General features: G+C 38.4%; 1 protein-coding gene across 2 annotated transcripts in view; it reads left to right on the top strand.

Moving 5' to 3' along the window:
• Positions 1 to 12,196, top strand: part of MYOM1 (myomesin 1) — a 176,755-nt gene that overhangs the window by 65,554 nt on the left and 99,005 nt on the right. For both annotated transcript variants that reach the window (XM_006146486.3, XM_006146485.3), the window contains exons 9-10: positions 2,794 to 2,958; positions 6,640 to 6,801. In XM_006146486.3, coding sequence (XP_006146548.1) covers positions 2,794 to 2,958; positions 6,640 to 6,801 — 327 coding nt within the window. The remainder of the gene's footprint in view (positions 1 to 2,793; positions 2,959 to 6,639; positions 6,802 to 12,196) is intronic.

Below are 12,196 nucleotides of genomic sequence, written 5' to 3'. Positions count from 1 at the left end.
AGAGACAGAGAGAGAAAGAGAGACAGAAAGCAAATCACCCCCTGGGGCTGGGGGTGGGAGTGGCCATGCTGTAATCCCTTCTCCTCCATTCTCCCCTCAGGATTTGGGGCACACACACACACACACATGTGCTAGGTGTAACCTGGTCTAATTCTAAACTGTATTTATTTTATTTTATTATCCCGTAACAGAGAGAGACAAAGAGAGATAGGGCCTTTGCACACAATCCACCCTCAACCTCAGCTATCTCCAGTCATGGACATGCACGCATGATGTGCACAAGAAGACCTCAGGAAGTGAACTTGGGACCTTCCAATGTGAGACCATTGTTGCAGAGTGTTGCATTACCACTGTGCCACTGGCTATCCTTCTAAAGTATATTTTAAACAAGGGGTCAGCAGACATCCTTGTAAAGAACTAGATTAGAAATGTTTTAGGCTTTGTGGATTGTATTGTTTCTCTCACAGCTTCTCAACTTTGCCTATGTAACATAAAAGTAGACATAAACAGGTAAATGAATGAATGTGGCTGTGTTCCAATAAAACCTTATTTATGAGCATTGAAATTTGAATTTCCTGTGACTTCTCATGTCACAAAATATTATCCTTCTTTTGACTTTCTTTAACCATTAAAAACTTTAGAAATCATTCTCAATGGTACTAAACAAGAGGCAGTTCAGATTTGGCCCACAGATTTGTCCAATCATACCTTAAATCACTTTTCCCAGGATGGAAAGTACATGAAACAAATGGTCAAGGATGTGACAAAAGAATTGTGCTTTGTCTTCTGGCCGTTTACGCTGGGATGGCTTCCTGTTGAATCCCAAAAAAATCTCAAGCATCTTAGACCAATCTCAGAAACAGAAAGTTAGGGTCTACTTCTTGGTAGCCTATTTGTGTTTCCCATTGGGTCTGAAATATCCGCTTACTACAGAGTCTCCTCATATGCCTCATTTCTACTCCATAAGACAGCTTTGGAACCAGCTGAGCCTTCCAACGACAAAAAAGGGATCTGATCAAGTAGATGCTCTATTTCTTTTCAGTAGAACATCATCACATAAAAATGAGGCAGTTGGGAAATGTGCCTCACAGAGAAGTTATTTCACTGTTGGTGAGTTGTCTAGGAACACACAAATCAAGTCAGTACAGGTTGAGGGCACAGGTTCTTAACATAGCCCTGGCAGGTGGCTCTGACTCTGCAAGTGAATCTGGACAGTTATGCAGCCCCATCACACATTAGTTTCCTCCTCTATAAAACACATAATAATAGTACTTACCTGGAAGGGTTATTATGGGGATTGAGTTAAGAGCTATTAAATACATGGAACCATACTTGGCAAAAGTTGAACTCAGTAAGTGTTGGCTTGCATTTTTGAGTTAATACTAATGAGAGCCCTGGGGCCAGCAGGTGGTGTGATAGCTAAGGCACTGGACACTCCCCCATGGCTGACCACAGTTAAGGTTGTGGACCTAGTGGCTTGCTTTCTCACTTCCCCTCCACCCTTGTCTCTCTTTGGTCAAATCAAAACAAATGAATGAGGGGCCGGCAGGTGGCATGATGGTTAAGGGTGCTGGACTCCCACATGACCTATCACAGTTTGAGTCTTGGACCTGGTGGCTTACTTTCTCACTTTCTGTCTCCCTCGCTCTCTCTCACTCTGCCTATCTTTGGTCAAATTAAAATAAATAAATAAAACTAAATTAAAAAATAATTATTTAAAAATAAATAAATAAAATAAATGAATAAATAAAATTAAATACATAATTCTTGCAAAAAATACTAATGAGAGGCCTTAGGAAGAGAGATGAGATAGAAGAGAAAGAGTCTAAGTTTTGGAGTTTGGAAGCTACGGGGGAGCATTTCAATTTTATGTACTACCTGCACAATCTTGGCATTAGCTGAACATTACCTTTGTGAACTTCTAAATCTCCATCTGAAAGAGAGGGAAAAAGAATACTATTTATGCCATGGAATTCTTGCACGGAGTAGATGACCTATCAAACATCATGTATCTGGTATACAGTAACCCATCGACAGTCATTTCTTTCCTAACCCCTAACCCCCATTCTTTGAGAGAGAGTAAAATCTAAGAAAGTAGATGATGGAGGCATTTACTCCATCTATGAATAAGATATATCTGAGAACAATCTTTTTAAAGTTATAATATTTTAAACGTTTTGGTTTTCCCATTGACATTTCTTATTAGATATATATTTTTCATTTTCATTTTCTTTTTTTTTTTTGCTCTGATCTCTAAAGAAACTGAAGTAACTTGCTGAAAAATTCTATTTCTATGAGTAATTCATATGGCTATTTTGTCCCAAGAGGGCAAGATTAGAATTTAAATGAACTCCAAATCTAAAATTTAAAAATGCTTATATTGCAGGTCACTATTTAATTCTAGGTTAAATATGTTATTAATTCGTACTTAAGACATTAAACCTAACCCTTTAAGTTCTATTTATGACATTAATAAAAATAAGCATTTAGTTCATATGACCAAGCAAGAAGCAAGAAATTTCCAAACCCTTTAAGTTCTATTTATGACATTAATAAAAATAAGCATTTAGTTCATATGACCAAGCAAGAAGCAAGAAATTTCCATACAAATGATATATTATGTATGTTCTACATACTATTTATATAGGACTTAATTTTAACCCGAATAAATCATTTAATCAGTTTTGTCGCAAATGCTTTTCTGCTTGTGCTTATTAAAATGCTTGTGTCTTTTTGATGAAGAAAAAAAAAATCAACCACAAATTGCTGGTATTTGTTTTTTGTCGTACCCAGTTGCTGTGACCCCATATGGTTATGCATCCAAGTTTGAGATCCACTTTGATGACAAGTTTGATGTGTCCTTTGGGAGAGAGGGAGAGACAATGAGCCTGGGCTGCCGTGTAGTCATCACTCCTGAAATTAAACATTTCCAGCCGGAGATCCAGTGGTACAGAAATGGTAAGTTTGTATAATAAATTCTCACTTTGGTTCTTATTTATAGAAGACCAGATTGCAGAATCTGGCAGGTAGAGAGAACCACCTACTGTATGTTTAAAAAGTTTTGTTTTGCTTTGCTTTATTTGGAAAGAGAAATGAAAGATAAAAGTGAAAAGGAAAGAGACAGACGTAAGTACTTTTGACATCGTCTCACTGTGGGTCTTCTGCCCCAGCCTCCCAATTACCTACAATCACAGGTGTGTGCCACTGTATCTGGCATGTTGGGGTTGGCCAGGAACCAAATCCAGGCCTCCAACTTCCCCAGTGGTGACACTACCTGTGTACCACCGCGGCTGAGTCCAAAATGTTTTTACATAAGTATTGAAGTAGCAACACTTTTGTGGTACATTTCTGGAGGTGATATTTTCTTATCATTACATAATATGTGGAAAGAATTGTAAAATTTATGTGTTAACTTTGCACATTCACTTTGGTGAAATATCCTTCCTCATAGACTTACTATTTCTACCATAGAGATCATATGAAACTTAAAAAAAAAAGGAACACATAACCTTATAAAACAATAAAAGCCTGATCATAATGAACCAGAAGAGTAAATTAAGAGGACATTCATACTTTGGCACATTTGTTCTAATATAGTAACAGCTCTTTATAAATTTGAACTTTCTGATAAATGTATTCTACATACAGAATATGTGAGCTACGCTGATATCCCATAAGGATAAAAAAGTAGTTAGAATGATCTTTTCATTTTAAATCCTATTATATCTGAGGCTGGTTGAACAGAAACAAAACCTTTCCATTTTCCATTGCTCTGACTCGGCCTGACTGCCTGAGATCTCCATCTAGCCTAACCTCACTGCAGAGGGTTCTAGAGCCAAGTTACTTTGGTATGAAATTTGGGTTGAAGTCTATTTAAAGTTTAGGTAATGAAAGGAGGCAAAAAAAAAAGCTATTGAAACAAATTGATTAGTTGAAGCAATGGACCAAGAAATAATGCTTTCTCTAAAACAGCGTCATAAATCTTAGACCCAAATATACTGAGTTTCTATACCAGATTATCCAATAGACAAAGACATTGAAACTGGTGAGTATAGGGATTGTCCTAAACCACACTCCCGAATCCAGGCAGGCCTCTTGAGATCTCCAGACCTGGTGGTTTGCGTTGTAAGAGTTGAGCTCTTTTTACCACCCTCAGCTGCCTCTTAAATTACTGAAACATTAGATCTAATATGTAAAAAAACAAAACAAAATGAAACAGAAAAACCCAAAGGGAAAATTTGTACTTTCTCCAACCTATCTGTGTCCTTTTATGCCTGGGTAGTGAAAAAAGCACTGAAACGTAGGGAACCACATTTCCCCTAGATACCTATTGATCGGTAGTCCCATTAGCTTCTAGCTGGTAGGTGTATTGTGGCAAGAACGACCAATAGACCTGGAGACTCTCATACGCCCTTCTAATTCATCTTAAAGTCTTTACCACATTTATTTCTAGAGAGGATTATATTTTAAAACTCTTAAAAATGTTAAAATCCCAGAACAGAAATGGTAAGAAGATCAGATTGCAGAATCTGAAAGGTTGTGGGGACCACCTACTTTATGTTCAAAAAGTTTTGTTTGTTTTTCTTTTTTGTTATGAAAAATGATATTCTGGGTATTAGTAAGATTATCATGTAATTTTTCTGTTTTACTGTTTGTAAAATAAACTTTGGAAAAATATTTTTGTAAATAGGAGAGAAAAGTAGTTAACGGCAATGCTTTGTGTTATTTCCTATAAAGTATTTAATGATAGTTCAGACTCCATTTTGTTTATGAAAAACAACAACAACAAAAAAAAACAACTAAGGCCTAGAGAAGTTAAGTGACTTACCTGATGTTGCACATTTAGTTAATGAAAGAGATTGGACTGAAACTTTCTTAGGTCTTTTCCAGGGCTGACTTCATGGGCATGAGCACTGTGTAATTCCATAGAAACACTCTTGGAAGGGGACCTGGGCTTGCTCTGCTGACAACATCTTGAAATTCATAATCATTTTATCTTTGAATCTGGGTTTTAAACATGGAGTCCACTGGGTTGATGGAGCACAGATGATCAGATGAGATATGCTGAGTGGCAGTGCAGAGAGGCCCAGACTCAGGGGCACACTGGGCAGTGACAGTATGCTCACTAAATAGGGGACCATGCCCTCTAGTACACACACAAGCATTCTCGTTTGGAACCCCAACACTTCCATCATGGGGTTCCAAAGTGATGACTGGGAACAGAACCTGGGACTAGATTGGAATTAGCAATGCAACTTTGGCTCCAGAGAAGAGGAGGAGCTCCATGTGCAGGTAGCGCAGGGACCTATAGTGGGAAGCCAACTTGCCTGTTTATTCCCAGAACTAATGTCTGTGGGATCTGCACAAATTTTAACTCCCTGGCTTGAGCACAGTGGCAGGTACTGCAGGCAATCAGGTAGTAAGCTTTGTCAGTAAAATATGAAATAAAAGTGTACATATAGACATTGCAATAAAGCACATAAGGTAATTACTAGAATTCTTTGACGAATCTAGAGGGCTTTTTTTTTTTTTTTAATTTGAGAGGTTTTTGCTATATGGCCTGTGTACTCACCAGAAAGAGAGAGACAGACAGAAAGCGAGAAATCACCCCTCATGGGGATGGCCACGCCGCAATCCCTTCTCCTCCTTTCTCCTCTCGGGATCTTGGGCACGCACGCAGACATGCCTGCGTGAGTTTAAGCTACCGGGTCCAGGACTCGAGTTGCGGTCAACTACATGGGAGTCCAGTGACATAGCCATTATGCTAACTGCTGGTCCCAAGTCTAGAGTCTTTTGTTTTAAGGCTTAAAAACACCAATTATCAGGCCAGCAGGTGGTCTGGTGGTTAAGATGCTGGATTCCCACACAGCCGACCATGGTTTGAATCTTAGACCCAGCAACTTGAAAATCATGCTGGACACGTGTGCATGCCCAAAATCCTGAGAAGAGAATGGAGGAGAAAAGGTTGTGGTGCAGCCATTCTCCCAGAGGGCGACTTCTCACTTTCCCTCTCTATTTCTTTTTGGCTTGTGTAGGAACCCTGTGGTAAAAACCTAAAAGAAAACAAATTGATCTTAAAGATTATAACATTGGGTACAGATGAGCCTGATTTTTATATGAAACTTTGGATGAACCAACTACTAACAAGAAGGATGGTTTTAAAATTAGAATTTGTAATTAAGATACAAATTCTGAATTATATACAAATTCTAAAGTCATTTTTGGTTTCCGTTATGACCACCAAAAGAACACAGTAGAGGAAACATTAAAATACAATTGTGTAGGGACCAGTAGTTAGCGTAATGGCTATGTTGCTGGACTCCCATTTTGAACAAAGGACTTTACAATTTAATTTTGCATGGGTTTCGCAAATTATGTACCGTCTCTGGTCCCTTCACTTGTGGCCTAGTATTTTCACTAATATAAACAGAATAAAAACATATACTATAAATACATATTTATAGTTTAACTAAATGGCAAAATGACTTAAAGACCTAGAGACTTCCTCTAATAGTCGAATTGCTTTCAGGACAAAAAAAAAAAAAAAAAAAAAAAACGTTAAGGGAGAGAATGGAAGAAAGGAATAATGGAGGAAAAATAACTTAATTTGCTTACTTTTTAAAAAATTATTATTTCTAGGGGCACCTGTTTCTCCATCAAAATGGGTGCAAACGCACTGGAGTGGAGAGCGGGCAACACTGACATTTTCTCATCTCAACAAAGAAGATGAAGGCCTCTATACAATCCGTGTGCGAATGGGAGAATATTATGAACAATACAGCGCTTACGTATTTGTTCGAGGTAAGACCTAGCAAAATGCAGAACACACAATATTTAAAACGCCAAGGCCACATTGATCTGTTTAAACATGTTTTCGTAATGATGAAAGAGCCATTTGAAAATTCTTCTGGATTATCTGGTATAGAAATATTAATTTTCAGTAAAATTAGAGCCAGTGTAAAAGGCAATTCAACCAAAGGTAACTGGTTTCCAGACCTTATTACTATCCCCAGTATCAGGACTTTCTTCATCTTACATGAACCACTAATACAATTGGGCATTTGAGAGGAGGTGATAAATCCTGGTGTTACAGAAAACCATTTCAGTTTATGGAAGACGCCACAGAAGAGGGATGTGCTATTTGGGGATTTACTCTTTAGTATGTACTTGACAGTACAAATTTGTATTCAAATTTATTTATTGATCCCAGGCACCTTCTTTATATCTTCAGTTTTTGATGAATTACATAGATTTACTAATTTTTATTTCTCGTGCAGTAAATAGAAGCATAAAGTCATAGACACTTTGACCAAATAGAATTTTCTTAACTAGGGTACACAGGGTTTGTGATTGGGACTATATTTTCAATGTAATTGTTTCTTTTATAATGTCATGTATTTTATTATATGCATTTAGAAGCATTGTTCTTAGAAGGTTCTTTAGCTTATCGAAAGTTAGGATTCCCATTCCAGTCCAGCCTAATTTAAGGTGCAGAAACTAATGATCAAAAAAGTGAAGCGATTGGGAACCAGCAGTTAGCGTAATGGCTATGTTGCTGGACTCCCACGTAGTTGACCACGGTTCGTGTCCCGGACCCGGTGGCTTAAAACTCACGCCGGGCGCGTGTGCATGCGTGCCCAAGATCCCTAGAGGAGAATGGAGGAGAAGGGATTGCGGCGTGACCATCCACCCTGGGGGGTGATTTCTCGCTTTCTGTCTCTATGTCTCTCTCTGTCTGTCTGGCGAGCGCACGCGCCCTACAGTGAAAATCTCTCCAAAAAAAAAAAAAAAAGTGAAGCGATTTACTGAAAGCCTTTGCTAGAAGCCAAAGTAGAACTAGGGTACAGGGTTTTCTGATGCCCAGCCAAGGATTTTATTTAGGGTATGGGCTCTCTGCTGAAATGAAACAATAACAGAAGTTAGCCTCTCTCCTATGTCTATCAGTCCAGAGGTAGGTTGGTGGTCCAGATAGTTCTGCTCAGCACAGTTATTCAGTGTCCCAGGTCCCATCTGTGTCATTATTCCACTACTTCTTGTGTTAGTGTCCCATGCTCTTATTCCAGCCTCTAGGGAGAAGAAAGAGAGGACGTGGAGGGGGAGAGGCAGAGTTGCACACATCACTTCTGCTCGGTGAGCACTTAGCACGTGCATCACCTCCCAGTGAAGGAAGCCAGGATGTGTAGCCTGCAGTTGGCCAGCTATATACCCTGCTAACGCTCAAGGTTCTAGTACCAAAGGGAAACAAGGAGGATGGATAATGGGGACACTTAGCAGGTTATACTGCACAGTGTTGATTAATAAATGACCTTTGAATTCTGCCATGGACCTGCAACTCATAAAGATATGTGAATACCTACAACACCTGAAAAATATGTCAGGCCTTCTCTTTCACAGGAAAAGTTGATATTGCAGGAAGAAGAGAGGAGCTAGCCTTCTGGGCAAATTTCAGTAAAAACTGACATACCGGAACTTATCAGCAGGCATATTTGTTTAATCAAACTGCCTAGATAGACCTAGCTGGGACTGGATAAGCAAAAAGTTTGCCTCCACTCTCAGTTGTCTTACTGGAACCAGGCAACATTGTTGGTTATTCCAAAATAAGTTCACTATGCCTTGGTGTTTCCTTCATAGACTTTTTCTGGAACAGTCTCAGGTTCCTCAATGACATTTCTGTCCTACATTCAGAATTATGCCTCTCTGCTAGGTTGAGAACAGACTATGTTACTAACTATACTCTAGAGGGGAAGGAGGGCTCTAAAATTTGAAATTTTTACTGAAACCAGTTTTTCTTATCCACAAATTAAGGAGGTGAAAAGATTCTAAAATATATTACATGTTGATATGACAGAATTGAAAAGATAAATGGAAAAGACAAAATTGGAAAGGTACATTTTAACAATCTTGTGAATTTAACAACTTACAGAAAAATATATCACTCATAAACTTATGTTAAATGATATGTTTTAGTTTTTTTTAAAAAAACATTTTATTGAGGTATAATTTATGTACCATAAGATTCACTCTTGTTAAGTGGAATTCAATGCATTTATTTACAGCTATGCAACCATCACCCACAATTTAATTTTAGAATATTTCTATCATCCCAAAGGGATTTCTCCTGCCTATTTCCCTCTCTCATACCCAATCTAGTCTCTGATAACAGCTAACTTACTGTCCATCTCTGGAGATGTGCCTTTCTGAACATTTCTAGATATAGACAGTCTTTTACATCTGCCTCCTTTCAATTTTCAATGAGCGTGGTTAGAAGTTCATTTATGTCATAGCATATGTTAGTCTTGTGCTCCTTTTATTGTTAATCAATATTCCAGTGTATGCATGTACTTCATTTTGTCTATATTTTCACCAGTTGATGGACAATTGGAGTGTTTCTGCTCTCTAGTTCTCAGGAACAATGATGCTATAAACATTTGTGTTCATATGGGCCTTTGTTTTCATCTCTCTTGGATCTATGCCTTCAAGTATAATTTATGGGTCACATAATACATTTTTGTTTAACTTTTAACGAGCCTGCCAAAATCTTATAAATAATGTTTTATATGTTTTTTAAATCTTTATATCAGTTGAGTTTCATGAGGCCATTTCTAGAGCTCTGGTATTTTTGCTGCTTAGAAAATAGCTTCCATACCAGAACGATCAGTGTGTAACACACCAGATTTCTGCAGAAACATATTACCATGCTATACACATTTGCCCAGAATTTTTGTTACTTGTATAACATGTGTTAATTGTGAAAAAAGATACTATAAATTTAAAAAAGAACAAGAAAAGCCATCCATAAGTCTACCACCCAGAGATACCCAGTGTTACTATTTTGTTACTTATTTTTCTAGGCTTTTATATATTCTCTTCTTCTCTCTTTCTACACACACACACACACACACACACATTCATATGCAGAGAGAGACAAAGCAATAATAAAGTGGTAAAGAATGGGATAGAAAAGTCATAAAAGAACAATTACAAATGGAAAAAACTATGAAAAGTCTTTCACTGATAAGAAAAGCAGTGAAAATTGAAATGAGATCTTTTTATTTCCCATATTGAAAAGATTGAAAGATTTTGAAAAATGTAATGGAGGAACATGCACTCCTATACATGATTGGTGAGTGTGAATAGTTCGAGCTTTTCTCAGGTGTTTTGCCACTAGGTATCAAAAGCACTCGAAGAAATTTAGATATCCACCAATGTGGGAGTTGTAAAAGAAAGTACATTAGATGTTCCATATAAACAGTGGAATACTATACAGCAATGAAAACTAATGTTTACCTATATTTACCTAATATGGAAATATATCAGGAAAAAGGTTTACATGAAACTATATGATCTCATTTGTTTCAATAACAATCTTTATTTAGTTTATAAATAAAGAAAAAATCTAGAAAGATTTAAGTCAGTATTCTCGTAGTAATTGTTACCGAGTTATGGACTTAAAGGGATTTTAAACATATTTTTGATTATCATATATTTCATAAGCATGCAATACTTCTATAATAAATACAATAAAATGACTTACTTAAAAATTTTTATTAATAGTCTGAGTCTGAGGTCAAAATATAAAAAGTAGCAGACTGGGATCAGCAGGTAGTATAATGGTTATGTCACTGGACTCCCATGTAGTCAACCAAAGTTCAAGTCCTGGACCCAGCGGCATAAAACCCATCCAGGCATGTGTGCCCAAAATCCCTAGAGGAGACTGGAGGAGAAGGGATTGCGGTGTGGCCATCCCCTTGGAGGAGTGATTTCTTCCTTTCTGTTTCTGTCTCTCTGGTGACTGCACACACCTTTTAGCAAAAATCTCTCTCTTAAAAAAAAAAAAAGAGTAGCAGGTTAGTCTTTGACTCACCTAATCAGACCTATGAAAAGTTTGGCTATTGGGCCAGCTGGGGCATGGTGGTTAAGGTGGCTGGATCCCACACGGCTCATAGTGTGGTTCAAGTGCTAGGCTCAGCAGCTTGAAAAACGTGCCAGGCACATGTGCATGTGTCCCTCCCCAAAAAAATACCAAGAAGAGAATGGAAGAGAAGGGGTGATGGCGTAGCATAGGGTTGAAGAGGATTAATATTGATTCAGGGGGCCAGCAGATGGCATGGTGGTCAGGGCGGCTGGATTTCCATATGGTCAACAGCAGTTCAAGTCCCAGACCTGGTGGCTTAAGACTCAGGCTGGTTGCATGTGTGTGCACACCCAGAATCCTGAGAAGAAAATAGAAGAGAGGGGATCACAGCATAGACATTTCCCCCAGTCCCAGACAGGTGATTTCTTAATTTCCCTCTATTTTTAAAATTTTTGCAGGAGAGAGACAAAGAAAGAGAGACAGAAAATGAGAAGTCACCCCCCAGGGGGTATGGCCACGCCAGAGTCCCATCTCCATTCTCCTCTCGGGATCTTGGGTGCACATGCACATGCGCCTGGCGTGAGTTTAAGCCACCAGGTCCAGAACTCAAACCACAGTCGACTACATGGGAGTCCAGTGACATAGCCATTACGCCAACTGCTGATCCCAGTTTCCCTCTATACATAGCTCTCTGTCTTTCTTCTCTGCGGAGAGTGCACATGCCCTATGGCAGAACTCAAAAGAAAAAGACTGACTCAGTGTTATGCTACGTAGCAGGTGCTTGAAGCCAAGAGTCATTGCATTATTTCCCAGTTGTGCTATCCTTCTAAGTATACATATTTTGTTTCCTCCACTCTACTATAACTTCTTGAGAGAAAAAAAAATTATCCTTTCATCTTTTTAATTTGCCAGAGGATGAGTACACTCTCCAGAGAGAAGGAGAGGAAAAGTGAGAAAGCACCCCCCACTCCAGCATGGGGAATAGTTACGCCATAATCCCTTTTCCATCTCTCCCTCCTTTCAAGATTTTGGGCATGCATGTACATGCATGCACTTGTGCTCAAATCATGTGATCAGCCATGTGAGATCCAGCCACCTGAACTTACCAGCCCACAAGCTGACCCTGAATTATCCTTATTTTTTTTAACCTTTACATGGAGCACCTAGAAGAGAACTGAATGAATGAATGAGTGAATCAATGCATGAGTAACTTGAAAGGTTGTCCAACCCACCCCATGAATGACATATTCCAAGTGATGTTATAAATGCTGAAAAATGGCTTCCTGAATAGTTACTGTCTGCCAGGCTCTGTCATAGCACATTCCTTCTATCATCTATTCA

This window comes from Tupaia chinensis, unplaced genomic scaffold (assembly GCF_000334495.1).
Source record: "Tupaia chinensis unplaced genomic scaffold, TupChi_1.0 Scaffold000180_1, whole genome shotgun sequence".
Taxonomy (NCBI): Eukaryota; Metazoa; Chordata; class Mammalia; order Scandentia; family Tupaiidae; genus Tupaia; species Tupaia belangeri.
The sequence above is the reverse complement of the archived record's forward strand: the minus strand, read 5'-3'. Positions and strand labels throughout refer to the sequence as shown.